Raw genomic sequence first — 14859 nt, forward strand, 5'->3', positions numbered from 1 at the left:
CGGCCCTGTCGGCGCTCCGGGGAACGGCGGCGCCGAGCCTGGAGCCACAGCCCCACCTACGGGCGGCGGGCCGACGCTCGTCTTGTCGCACGCCGCGGCCACCGAACTGTCAGCGCCCGAGTCGGGCCCGTGCATCCCGGGCACGGAGGCCACCACCACCACCACCGAGCCTCCGGTGGCGCCCAGGCCGCTGTCGCGCTCGGCAGTCTGCTCCAGAGTGCTGCTGTGCCGGATGCAGTCCCCCGAGCGGCTGAGGACGCTGCTGTCCGAGTCGCGCTCGTAATATTCCATACACGTCCACCGGCCGCGCCGGTACGGTTCCCCGCTGCCGTGGTCCAGCTTGATGACGCGGAAACGGGAACTGCAAGTGGCGGGGGGCTGAGACGGAGTGGCGGGCGCCGGGGTCCCCGCGCTGGCGGCCGGGGTGACCGTCGCCGCCAGGCTCTGCGCTAGCGCCCCCGCCACGCTCCGGGCCGCCACGCCGCCGCCCCCGTTGGCGGGCGCACCGGTGGCGGCCGTCGCCAGCTGGCCGTCCGGGACGGGGTTCGGGGACACTGTCCCGGGAGTCTCGGCATCCCCCACGTTGTTGAGCGTCTCTTCCGACGAGCTGCGCTCGCACGCCTCCTCCGGGCCGTAGTCCGTGGCCCGGGAAACGTCGAAGATCTCCGACGACACGTCCTCCGTGCGCGACTCGTCCGGGTCGTCCAGGCTCTCGGTGTCCTCGGTGATGCTCGTGGCCACCTGCGCGGTGGTGACGCTGGTGATCTGGAAGCAGCTCTTCTTCTTGGCCGGCATCTTGGACATGGTGAGGAAGGCCGGGAGGCAGACGCGCCGCCGGCTCCTCCGAGATCCCGCCGGAAGCCGACCGGGGCAGAGCACGGCCCCCGAGACAAAGTCCGAGTTCGCGCCGGGGTCTACGGCCCGCGCCGCCGGTCACGGGCTGCTCTGGGCGGCCGCTCGGCGACGCATCGTCCTGCGGCTTCCTCCTTCCTTCCTTCCTTCTTCCTCCTCGGCTCCCGCGGCCGCGGCGCTTCCAGGCCGGGCTGACGGCGGGAGCGTGGTCCAGGGGCGGGCTCGGTTCGTAGGGCCGCCGCGGTCAGTCCAGCCCGGCGCTCGGCGCGGTCAGCAGGCCCGGCTGGGGGTGGAGCGGAGGGCGCAGGAGGCGGCGGCGTGAGGGGCGGTTCTGCCCCGCTCGGGCTCCTCAGGCCGGGGCCCGCGTCAGCTCCCGCGCGGCGACGCCGAGGGAAGAAGGCGGAGCGGCGAGCTCGGAGCGGCGGGCCGGGCTGCTGGAGGTCCGCGGCGGGCGGCGGCCCTCCCTCCGCGGCTCTAGCCGGAGCTCAGCCCAGGGGACATGTCGACGACGGCGGCGGAAGCCCGCTCGGGGGCGGGGAAGGCTGGCAGGCTCGGGCCTCCCCTCGGGGAGCCACCCCGCGGCGGCGGGCTTGGCCTCCCTCGCGGCTGTGTGGAGTGAGGGGCGGCGGCGGCTGAATGAGCGGCGGGCGGGCGGAAGCGCTCGGCGGCGTGAGGTAGCGGCGGCGGTGTCTTCAGCTCCTCGTCAGCGCGGCCGGCTCCTACAGCCTCGGAGAAACTGAAATTCAAACTGCTGAAGCAGCGGCTGCAGCTCCCTCCCCTCGGCCAAGATGGGGCTGAAATGGCCGCGCCAGGGATGCTGGGAGGAGCAGCAGCAGCCCGGCTGCCGCCGCCGCCGCTGACTAAAATGCCGCCGCTGCCGCAGCCACCGCCAGCGCCGCAGCCGCCGCCGTTCCGTGACGCGCCGGCGTCGTGACGTCACTGCCCCGCCCCCTCCGGTTTCCTGCAGTTTCTCGTGGAGGCCGGAGGGGGGGTTGTGGGCGTGGCCGAGGGGTAGAGAGAGGGGAGCGGGTTCTTTATTTAAAAAATTTTAAATTTAAATTTTACGCTGCAGGGTCATCAGGGGCCGGAAAGCCACCGGACGGCCTTTTAAACTGCCAGCGTGGAGAAGCTTACTGACGCGCTCGCCGGATGGTTCTAATGCCGGTGCGCCGAGGCACCCGGTGACTGGAGGTCATGTGCTGGGGCTCATGTTCAGCTCAGTCCCAGTGGAACCGGGGCGGCGGGGAGGAAGGTTGGGGCATCCCCACGCAGTGCAGAGACGCGCGGCCGACTAAAAAGCCCTGAACATAAATGACCGCCGTAGTCAGAGAAGCGAGATGTTTAAGAGACGTGGGGATGGTTAGCGGAGGACAGCAAGCCAGATGAAATCAGAAAAACGATCTTTCAGACAGAAATTGTGTCTTCAACAATGGCATCAGGGAGGGTTACTTGTCCAGAGTGAAGTCATTTTAAGAAGAAAAAAAAAAGAGGAGTTAACATATTCTAAATTTTCCTGAACTTGCTGTGGTTCTAGGATAGAAGAGTTCATTTAAACTTTTGAAATTGCTTTTAGTTTCCACACGGAATCAGCTTATGGACTATTAAATGTAGAACCTACTGTGTTATAGCTGTAGATCTTTTTTTATTCCAAAACTTATTGGAGCCATGGTGTTACTTGGTTTGTTTTGGATCCTGTACATCCCGAGTGGGTGAGAAAATATTAAGACAAGCAGTGGCTGTGAAAGTATCTGAATTTCTCATCTAGTAGCTACTTTGCTGCAAAAGAAAATGGGAAGGCCATTTTCTGCTTTTGAGACCCGGTGTTGTTCTGGCTCACCTGGAACTCCCTACTTAAAACCAAAGTGGCTTGACCTTGTGGTGATCTCCCTGCCTCTACCTCCCAAGTGCAAACACTGGCCACTTTTGAACTTTTGACATATGAAAACAGGCCTCATTAAGTTAACATCTAAAATCTTGCTGGAAATCAAAGTTTCATATTTATTGCAGCTTTAGAAATCACATCTTGATGACTTACATAAATCATTTTACTCAGTTCTCTAATATTTAAAGAACAGAAAAACTTTTTATCCAAAAGATGATTTGGGAATTATCTGCACGGATTTTCTTTTAGCCTCTTAGCTGTATTTTATGGAGATAGATCTTTTAAACTCAGTAGAACTGCCCTTTCAAGCCAAGTAGCAGCAGTTAGTATATGAACCAAAACCTCACGGTAACATCCCTGTTTCTTTAGGGGTAGGAGAGTAAAGAAACGTTCTGTTTTATGCCGGTATTATGGCTGATAGATGTTTCATTTCTAAATCTGTAATTTCAGTAATTTCTCCAGACAGTTTTCCATCAATAAGTTAGAATAATTGACTCATTAAATCCAATATGAATATGAAAATTTATTTCAATTTTGATTGTTAAAAGTGATTATCATGCATAGTGCTGACCATGAGACTTATGGAAAAATATATGCCTATTCATCCTATTACATTATTACACAAATTTCTTGATTTTTTTTGATATTCTTTTTATTTCTTTTTTGAGACAGTGTCTCCCTATAGCCCCAGCTGGCCTGGAACTCTCTATGTAGGCCAGGTTAGCCTCAAACGCACAGAAATCTGCCTGTTTCTGCCTCCCAAGTGCTGGGATTAAAGGTGTGCACTGCCATACCGGTTTGTTTTGATATTCTTTTTTTTTTTTTTCTGGTCTTTTTGAGACAGGGTCTCCCTGTAGCCCCAGCTGTCCTGGATTCACTGTGGAGACCAGGCTGGCCTCAAACTCAGAGAGATCCACCTGCCTCTGCCTCCCGAGTACTGGGATTAAAGGTGTGCGCCACCACGCCTGGCCTGTTTTGATAATCTTAAGTCATACATTTAAAGGTGGGAAAAGTAATAGGTAGGACCATTTCTTAAAGAGTTGGCGAGGGATTTACTATGAAGTGAAAATAAAGATAAAACTATTCCAAAGAAACAAATTTTTGGTTCAAAAGAACTAGACATTACAAGACATTTAAGGATTATAAAATGAAAATGTTTGATTTAGATGTTTGCTATATGGGTGTATATGTGTGTGTAAATAAATAGTTTTCTTGAAAATAACATTTTCCAAAACTTTAAAGACTTTTAGCTTCTTTTGTATATTTACCTTTTAAAAAATGTAGAATTTAAGAGGCAGAGACAGGTAGATCACTTGAGCCTAGGAACTCCAGGCGGGCCTTGGTAACCTATCAAGATCCCGTCTTTTAACAAACAAACAACTCCCCACAACCTAGGTTAAAAAAAAAAAATGAAGAGAATTTATTACTTCAGACTGTTATGAAGAAATGATGAGAATTCTGGTTGTTTCAAGGAAGTTTGAAATCCCTGTACAGAGGACAGAAAAATAGAACTATCTCCACAAAACTGTCTCTACAAAACGTATATAATTCATAGTTGGTTCACAAAAAATTAAAAGCCTTCAAATAACCAAACAAAATGATCAAACCAGTGTATACAATCAAGCACCTTTGCTGGTGTGTGAACAGTTGTTAATAAGTAACATGGTAGCCCCACTTATAAGAACTGGAGAGGTCCCAGGGGAGCCAGACTTGAAGACCAAGGGCCTTAATGCAGTTAGTCTGGCGTGCCTGTACCCACAAACCATGCAGTGGGGGTTGTTGAAATCCTTGATTACTATTCTCTTAGACCCCCCAACCTGACCATTTGCCCTACATCTGGTACTTCCTTCAAAGACTTCACATTTCAGCAGTATATGGGAAGTATATTTAGGAAGAACAATGTAAAGGGGAAAATTCTGAAAGGACTATTTTCACAGATAGAAAAACAATGCTGCAACAGGAAATTTTCATCACTTGCAAATGTCATACTTCTGGCCTATTTTCTGGTGTATCAGTGCAATGGCGAATTCTTTCATAGTCATAAGATCTTGGAATGTCAGCTGCAGGTATTCAAGAAAACCTGACATTTTCCATCCCCCAATGGACAATGATACCTTAAGGCCCAGAGACAGGGGCTGGAGAGATGGCTCAGTGGTTAAGAAAACTCAACTGCTCTTGCAGAGGACCTGGGTTCGATTCCCAGCACCCATATGTGGCTAATATCAGTAATTCCAGTTCCGGGGGAATCCGAACTCCAGTTCCGGGGGAATCCGACACCTCCTTCTGACCTCAGAAGGCATTGCGCGACATGGGGCACTTACACATATGCAGGCAATACACTCATACACATAAAATAAAAATAATAAATAAAATATTTAAAAAAAAGACCCAGAGATAGAAAACATAAAATGCTTTCTGTAGAAATAAGGTGACTTCCCAGGCTAAGAGAAGTAATCCTTTAGCATGAATGCTAAAACCAGAGACATTTGTTGTACATTTTGTGTATTAGTAATTAGATAGCCTATATTCCAATGATGAAGTTATTCTGAGTTTTAGAAATAGCTTATGTTTCTTTTCTGTGCTTTTATCACTCATTTATTAGAAAATTACAAGATGAAGTATTTTTCAGTTTTTGAAAAACATTCACTAGAAATAAATATCAGTTGTCTAAATAAGAAGTCTTTGATTTTCCCAGTGTTCTGTTTTTGAAACAATATATCAATAAACCCTTACATATTATTAATAAACAGTATATTAATAAACACACCACTGTGTGATATTATCCAAACAAAGGAAGAAAAAATACAGTGAAAAAGGACTAAGGCTATGAAGTCCTCTAAATACTTTTATAAAGGAAAACAATCGGATTGAAGCATAAAGCGTCTTACTTGAGAATGAGCCACCTTTCACATTTTCACATTTAAGAAAACTTCTGATAGACACACCTAGAATTAGCTATACTATGAAAACTAGTGATTTCCCCTCACTTTTCAATGCTGAAAACTTCTTTGAAGTTGAGGCAAAATGTAGCATTTGGGTGAAAGAATAGACTTAATTTTGAAGTAATAAATATAATATCCTATTATAGCTTGTTCCATGGCTCTATCAGTTAATGAGTATATTACTCTCTTTCAACAAGTTATATGTGGCCACTTGGGATAAAATGAAAGAAATCTACATTGCCTAATTGGAGCGATCAGGAAAAAGTTCCAGTTTTGTTATAAAATTGTTTGGTGATGGCTGATGAATCTATTAACCCCTCCGTTTATCCATTCCCAAGAAGAAACAGCATAATAGCAAAGAAGTATTGTTCTACCAAAGCCACTGAAAAGATGTATGGAACAGACAGCAGATGCGGCTGTGCGTTGGCATATTGTGAGAAATGACTGCAACTTAAGGTGATACTACTGGGAATAGCATTTCCAATACCATTTGTTAATTTAAAAGAAAGTGGTTACAGGGCTAGAGAGATGGCTCAGCAGTTAAGAGCACTGGCCACTTTTACAGAGGATCTGTGTTCAATTCCCAGTACCCAATGTCCTTAATTCCAGTTCCAGAGGATCTAACTCCCTCTTCTAACCTCCACAAGCATTGCATGACACTGGTGCACTTAGATACACGCAGGCAATGCACTCATACACATAAAAAAAAAAAAAAAGATTTTTTTTTAAAGAAAGTAGTTACCAGATATGCATGAATTCTCAAAGAAACCATATTCTATCATAGTTGAGCTCATTTATTAGTAAACATTCAATGGCATATTAGTTTATAAAATGAGTCATTAGCATTTTTTCTGTCTTCCATATATATGAATGAGGTGTACACATAAGTATGCATATGTGTTGCTTAAAGTACAATGTTAATTTGCAACCTCAACACTCATAAAATAACATTGGAAGATAGTGTTTATTTCTGGGCTTCTGGTATATCTGTCAGTTTACAATGATTTAAAAAAATATGGTGTAGAAACTTGTATAAATTGTAGTTTAATGTGAAAGATGGTCCACATGTTGTTCTTAAGCTTTTAAAAGCTGTTTTTAATGTAGTTCTGGAGAGGAAGCCCAAGCTTTGTACGTGCTAGGCAAGCACTCTACCACTGAGACAAGACATGCCCCTAGTCCCAGATGTTATTCTTGGCTGATAATCTTAAGGTGGTTCTAACTTGGCTGACCGGATCACTGTTAATAGCTAGAAGCCAAGGGCTGAAAGGCATAGATGGAATCTTGAGTATTTTGTATTCCCAGTTATGTTTTAATAACAAAATAATTAGCTCTTTAATCACCGGAAACAAACATTTTTATCATTTACATTCAAGTACTTGAAATCCTACTTTGGAAACATTCATACTTATTAAAATTTCAACTCATGATCCACATTTACATAAAAATTTGAGTGTTACTTAACATGCCCGTATAACGAGCTGCTTCTTGGCAAATTAATACTCGCTCCCTTACCCCCTTCCAACCTGGGATCTTTTTTTTTGGTCTTTTTTTTGAGACAAGTTTTCCCTGTAAGCCCCAGCTGTCCTGGAACTCACTATGTTGACCAGGCTGGCCTTGAACTCACAGAGATCCACCTGCCTCTGCCTCCTGAGTGCTGGGATTAAAGGTGTGCGCCACCACGCCTGGCTCCAACCTGGGATCTTTAGAAGAAAAAGAAATCAGTACACTAAAGACATTGTATGAAATTCAAAATCAAGGTGAAAAGCTAACCATAGGATCAGTCCTGTTTGGGCCATTAAATCCCTAATGAGTAACAGTGACAGTATTACTTTGATTCCGTTTTATGATGTCCATTTTTAAAAATAAAATTGTATTTGTTGCTTTTTATGTTAATGAGTGTTATGCCTGTGTAAATGCACCCATATCATGCACTGCCCAAAGAGGACAGATGAGATCATTTGATCTCCTGGAACTGGTTAGCCGCCGTGTGGGTGCTGGAATTTGAACCCCCGTCTTCTGCAAGAACAGTCAGTGCACTTAACTGCTGAGCCATCTTTCCAGCTGTATATGGTGTCCAATTTTTAAACGAATTTAATTGGATATAAATAACAAATATATTTTCTTCTTCAAATGCTTAGCTTTTTTCCTTTTATACCTCACCCATTTCCCTCCACTTTACTGCTGGTCTTTTTCTTTTGTACCTCGCATGTTCACCCAGCAGCTGGTCTAATTCTCGGCTTTAGCTTATAAACGTCATCATTTTTGTTTGTTTATTGGTACTTCATCAATACAGCAGTTCCAGCTGTGATTGTTAATATTGATTGGATCAATATTAAACTGACAGGCTCCAGAATCCTTTATGGGACAAATGTCTGGTCATATCTGAGAAAGAGTTTCTAGGTTAAGTTAATTGAGATGGGAAGTTCTCCATAAGATGAGAGTGGCACTCTTCCCTGGACTGGGGTTCCAGATTCCGGACTGCAGGTACAATTCCCTTCCCAACCATGATGGACTTCACCTTCGAGTCATGAGCCAAAATAAGCCCTTCCCTCCTTAAATTGTTTTTTTGTCAGTTATTTTGTCATAGCAATGAGAAGTAACTAATACACTCTCTATAAGAAAAATACTAACTCCTCCCATAAAAATATATATTTTCAAGAAAGATAAGTTATATGGTAATAATTTATTCAAGTATTTACCACTGAATTTCTTTAATCTTAGCTAACTTCTGTGTTCAAAATAATTTTAAGTATTAATATTTCTCTTCTTGTTTTTTATTTTTTTTGAGGCTGTCTTATTATAGCCCACACTGGCCTTGAACATAACAATCCTCCTGGCTTTACCTCCTGAGTACCTGGGTTACAGGCAGAGGTTATCACATTTGGTTTAAGTACTAATAATTCATTTGAAATATTTTATTTTGGTTAAAAAGTCTCACAGTAGCATCAAGCTTATGTTTTAAAGAACCAGCTCTGAATACAGTAAGCAGTGTGGGCTCTGCCTCTTCGTTCATTCAGTATATATTTGGAAGCCTATGTGCTGGCCTCTTTGCTGGACTTGGGGAAAACAGTTGTAAACCAGATAAGAAAAGGGAGCTTTTTGTTTTAATAGATTGTTTTTTTAATGATAGGGTCTTATGGGGCTGGAGAGATGGCTCAGTGGTTAAGAGCACTGGCTGTTCTTACAGAGGACCTGGGTTCTGTATTTAGCACCGACATGGTAGCTAACAACCACCCATAACTCGAGTTCCAGAGGATCTGACACCCTTTTCTGGTGTACTTATATAAATGCACATAAAACACTCATACACTTAAAATTTTTTAATAAAAATTTAAAAGATAGGGTCTTAGTATGTAGCCTTGGCTAGCCTGGAGCTCACTATATAGACCAGGCTGACCTTGAACACACAGAGATCTACCTGTCTCTCTTTACTATGTGACACCATATCTGGCTAGATCTAACATTTTACCAAAGGAAACATGCCAAAGATGTAAAGAAAATATAGTAATTCAAGTATTTCTAAGTATTTGAAAGAAACAAAGCAACCACGCAAGATGGAGGGCAGTGCTACCTACATGGGTATCCTGCGGGCAGACTCAAGGAAGGACCTTTGAACAGAGGGCAAGCTTATCAACAGCTAAGGGAGAAACATTCACAAGTGAAGAAAGTCAAGGACACTGGCCTTGGGGTGGGTACCACTGTGTGGTAGGGAAGGAGCTTGGAAGGAGGAGGGGCCAGATGATGTGGACCTTCTTGGCCAAGTGAAGAAACATGCATTTTTATTTTGAATGAAGTTCTTTTCTTTTAGAAATTTGTTTTTTCTTACAAAATCAATTCAACAGTGGTCAACTTCTATTCTGTATCATGGGCTATGTATTACCAAGGTCACTCTCAGGCTCTGGCAGAGACTTGGGTATTTCCTTTATCTTCCTTATCTTCTCCCAGTTCCAGGTCTATGGGTCTTGAAGGTTAAATTAGTCTCTCTCTCTCTCTCTCTCTCTCTCTCTCTCTCTCTCTCTCTTAAACCTTACACCATGACCCTTGCACATCCATTTTTATTGTTCATAATAGCTGAGGTATGGACCAGTATGGATGCTTATCAAACAGATGAATAAATAAAGAAAATGCAGTACATATACACAATAAAAATTGAAAATGCTGTATTAATTCTTCGAGAATATATTTTGATCATTATTCATACCCCCAACCCTCCCAGATTCACCCTACAACTTCATGTCCTCTTTCTTTTTTGGTCTTTTTGAGAGTGTCTCTCTGTAGCCCCAGCTGTCCTGGAACTCACTATGTAGAACAGGCTGGCCTTGAACTCACATAGATCCACCTGCCTCTGTCTCCCGAGTGCTGGAATTAAAGGCGTGCGTCACCACGCCCAGCCCTCTTTTTTTTTTTTTTTAACTTAAAAACCTTTACTGAGAATTTTATACATGCATATAAGGTGTTTTGATCAAGTCCACGCCCACTCCCTCCCCTCCAACTCCTCCCATATCTCCCCACCACTTTTTCCTGACAACTTCATGTAATCTTTCTTTTTTTTATGGGGCTTTTTGCTACTCTAACAATCCCCGCCTCTGAAGAGGAAACCCTAAAACCTTTACGGATTAGATAAGAGCTAAGGTCAGGTCTGTCACAGCAATACCCCAACTCTCTGGTATCAATTTCTGTCTTTGTTTCTCCATTGCTGTGACAAAACACTCTGACCACTACCAACTTGGGGAGGAAAGGGTTTACTTGTCTTACATCTCCCAGGTCACAGTTCATCAGGGAGCCCAAGGTAGGCACTCAGGGCAGGAACGTGGAGGCAGGAGCTGGAGCACAGGCCATGGAGGATCACTGCTTACTGATTTGCTCCCTGGCCCCTGCTCAGCCTGCCTTCTTATGCAACACAGGCCCATCTACCCAGGGGTGGCACCACCCACAGTGGGCTGGACTGTCCCACATCACTCATCAAGAAGACACCCCACAGACATGGTCACAGGCCAGTCCAATAGAGGCAATTCCCCAGCATTTTTGTTAAATATCATCTTAAAATTCCTATTATATTTCACAGTCTAATTGCGACTCTTACAAAGACTGATCATAATGTGATATAAGAGCACTTTTGTGAGGATGGCGATACATTGCCCCGACTTTACAGCCTGAACTTACTAATCAACTTGCTTATAGTTGAATTCTGCTTTCAAAAATCAAAACCATTATAAAGATGATTTTTTTGGCATCTGATGAAGAAAATTTAAACAGCAAATCTAAGAGCCTACCAAGTAAAAAGATAAACAAAATTGTTTCTCATCATGGAAAGAAAATTATGTGTATCCATACAAAAAGAATTTAGAGAGAGATTTTAATATTATCTCTGAGTGTTAGGATTCTAAGGTATTTTACTTTATTTTTTCAGTTTCCAAATTTTCACTATTTTTAACTAAATTGATTACTTTTATATTAAAATATGTACTTACAGACTCTAGCTGTAATCAGAATAACTTTGTAAACAGAGAACAACAGGTAAGAGCTTATACTGACATGTGACAGATAACACTTCATAAATTTGAATGCCGTCAAATATTAGGACTGATTAGTGCCTTTGCAGCTGAATATAGCTAATTCAGATAAACTTTTGAGTTGATTTATCAAGTAAAATAATTCAGAAAGGAATTCGAAGGACAGAAAGATAATTTAGATAAGAGAAGTAGAAAATGAGATGTTCAGGAAAGTGTTCTGTGTGGGCTCTGCAGGATTCTCTTGACCTATGTGTCCCTGGACAGGTTACAACCTCTCTGGTCTTAGTTTCCTGGACTGTAAAGTAGGGAGGTTGACTAAGGATGACTATTTTTAATTCTGAGATGTTTTTTGAACTTAATTTTTTAAAATCAAAGACAAATTTGGATTCCAGGTTTTACATATATGTAACTGTCAGTATTTGAATAGGTCCACGCAATGTCTTTGCTTTGACTCTGGTAACATTGAAACGTGCTTGGCTGTTGCCTGGTGCTCTTTCCCCATCCTTTCCCCTATGCACTCCTCTGCATTCTAGGAATGTGATGCTATGGCCTTTATCATTAAGAGGTCTTGTTCTCTGACTTCTTGGTAGGTTGAACCAATGATAACCACTGGCAGATCAGAGGGAAGTAAAAGATACCATGGGATACTTTTTTCATTCCTTCCTTTCAGATGGGCTGAGATTCTCATAGTGATAGACGACATCCTTCTACAAATACAGCTTCTGTCAAATCCCCTTCCATGGCTCCGGCTTTCATTGGGCACCATCATATTCAGGTCTAACAGCATCCCAGTGTGCTGGCTACTGAGTGCTCTCATGTTTTTATTGGCTCCCTTAACTCTGTCCATATTTCTATAAATATTTTCATTAGTTTGCTCCCCAAATCCCATTTGAACTGTGCATTCAACATCCTATTGACATTGAGTGAATAGGCATCCAAGTGATTTAAACTTTTCTAATTGCCACAACTTTGTTCAAATCCAATATTACTCATTGTAACATATGAAAATAAGTCAGATGACTTGTGCCCTGCTCTCTCTGCTCCAGTTACATTGGTCTCTTTACTATCCCCGCACAATAGCAAGAAAGCTTCCTGCCTTAAGATCACTGAATTTGGTTTTGCAGATTCCCTGAGATATTTGTATGGCTAATTCCCTTATTTCTTTCAAATCACCTTTTCAGTACAGCCTGCCCTAAGTACTCATCTAAAATTGTAAGTTTCTCAAGCCTGTCCATCTGCGATCCATTGTTCCTGTTCCTCTCTTCTAATATATTGTATTCCTTAACCATTTTGTTTGTTGTATATCTTCCTACACTAAAATGGATTACTCCAGGAGGGCAAGGGTTATCTATCATTTATCGTATTCATCCTGTGTCACTAGAATCTGTCACTGAACCTGACACATTAGACGCCATATAAATATTGTGTAAATGAATGGGCCTTCCATCTTCATGGCATCTTATATTTTCATTCAACATTGTGAAAGTAAAGAAGGATGCTGAAGATTATGAAATATTGGTCCACTGGGAAATTCTCTGCAAAAACAGGCACTTGTTTAAACATGCTTGTTGAAGAAAAAAGACTGTTTTACTTATTAAACAAGAGTAGTTTCTTTATCTTTTTACTGAAACATTTCATTCTTTGCAGAAGTTTTAGAACATACAAGGTCATATGTGCATTGAACTGTGTTTTGAAATCTGAGAATCCAGCATCTTTAGTACTCTGAAGAAAATGAAATTTTAATCAGCAATATATTTTGACACAGCCATTTTTAATTATATCTGATTCAAGGAACACTGAGTTATTTAAAATATTTAGTATAATAGCAAGTTCAAATAATGCTTCCTTTGTATAGAAAGATCTAACAAATAGAACTATTCTAAGGGTTAAAAATTCTTAGTTATTACACTACAGTAACAGATTATTGGGAGAAATGTTTTATTTTGAATTCACAGTCTAAATTCTACAGATTAATGAATACCTATGTTTTATAAAAACATGTTTCATAGACTCCTTGGGCTTTGTCTTCATCTGGTTTGGCTGGTCTCATTTACATATTTGTCCTCATTAGGGCTTGAATTTCAGTGCTGGTCTTGATCTGCAACAGGAACAAATGTCTTGCCATGTGACACTAACTTTCCATTACATCCTGAAGCATTTGCAGTCCCAGAGGCCAAGAATTTATGGTTGGTACATGAAAGATGGACCCATCACATAAAAAAAGCCAAATTTGAAAACGTTTTTCCTTGGTGTTAGTAGAGTTTTTGCATAATGAGAACTCAGAATTATCAGCAAATGACCAAAAATGAATCATTGTTAAAATACTTTTTTTTGGCATAAAATACTTCATGTTTCTAGTTGGTTGATAATTTTCATAGCAACCATGATTGAAAATGTCCAAACACCTTTTATTAGAAGCCTTCAGACCCTTTGGAGTACTTCACTGAGCTCTGAAACAGTTCTGTGAGTCAGGGAGAATGATACATACATTTTGCTGGTTTTCTGTAGTTATATAGGGCATTGAGTAACAGGTATTTAAAATGTACCACACAACTTCTCGGTAGTTCTCCAGCCAAGTAGGAAATTATGTAGATGCAGCAGGAGAGGTTCAGAAATTTTAGAAATTCACCCCAAAGTTAGAGTTGGTCAGCATTATAAACTTAATTATTTTATTCTTTGAATAATGATATGTAGGCTTCTTTAATGTGAGATGACTACTAATATCCATAAAAATTATATAGCACTGCATACCCAAGGGGTCCTGTATATTTCTTGACTTGTCATTGTTCATTATGTTTTATGAGATTTATTGTGACATGTATTAATTTACTTCTGAGCAGAAAGTTGAGGGAAAACACTACTAAGAAAGGAGCCAATAAATGTAAGAACCCACCACAGATATATTTCACATACATGTACTATTCATGACTATCAAACATTGCTATGCATCCCATCTTTTTATCCTTGTACTCTTATGTCTGTGTGACTTGCCAAAGGCCACGGCTTTGGCTTATGTGTAGTTACCTATAGTTGATAGATGCCCACTGTCTAGTCTATAAAAATGTTTCAGAATTAATAAAAGAGTAGTTGTATGCGTAGTGAATACTTTAAAAGAGAGATATTACAAAGTTTTGTTGTTTTTTAACTTATAAAACTAAAATTTAGAGAGATTAAGCAAGTTTTCCTTAAGTATTTAACAACATTGATCTCAAGAAACACATAGAACCATGGATTAAAAGGTTGACTTACAGTTTAAATAAGAAGCATGCAAGCCGGGCATGGTGGCACACATCTGTAGTCCCAGCACTTGGGAGGCAGAGGCAGGTGGAACTCTGTGAGTTCAAGGCCAGCCTGGTCTACATAATGAGTTCCAGGCCAGCTGGGGCTACAGGGAGACCTTGTTTCAAAAAGATCAGAAAAAAAAAAGAAGCATGCAGTTTTATACAAAGCGCAGGATATTGCCTTATAAGTATAGAATAGTGCTTTCTAATGAATACAAGCAAATGTTCCCCTTGAGCCAGGAATTCACTACGGTTTTAAAAAATTGTATTTATTATTTTTATTTTATGGGTATTAGTGTATTGCTTGCATGTGTGTAAGTGCACCCATGTCATGCAATGCCTGCAGAAGTCAGAAGAGGGTGTCGGATCCTCTGGAACTGGAGTTAGAA

At 42.3% G+C, this 14859-nt stretch overlaps 1 protein-coding gene across 1 annotated transcript in view; it reads right to left on the reverse strand.

Annotated features, from left to right (window-relative positions):
* Tsc22d2 (TSC22 domain family member 2) overlaps positions 1 to 1767 on the reverse strand; it is a 58587-nt gene extending 56820 nt beyond the window's left edge. Inside the window, exon 1 of the mRNA XM_029569180.1 lies at positions 5 to 1767. Coding sequence (XP_029425040.1) covers positions 5 to 804 — 800 coding nt within the window. The 5' untranslated portion in view covers positions 805 to 1767. The remainder of the gene's footprint in view (positions 1 to 4) is intronic.
* Positions 1768 to 14859: the final 13092 nt, after the last annotated feature.

The sequence above is a fragment of the Nannospalax galili genome, unplaced genomic scaffold, assembly GCF_000622305.1.
Source record: "Nannospalax galili isolate Female #2095 unplaced genomic scaffold, S.galili_v1.0 scaffold351, whole genome shotgun sequence".
Classification (NCBI taxonomy): Eukaryota; Metazoa; Chordata; class Mammalia; order Rodentia; family Spalacidae; genus Nannospalax; species Nannospalax galili.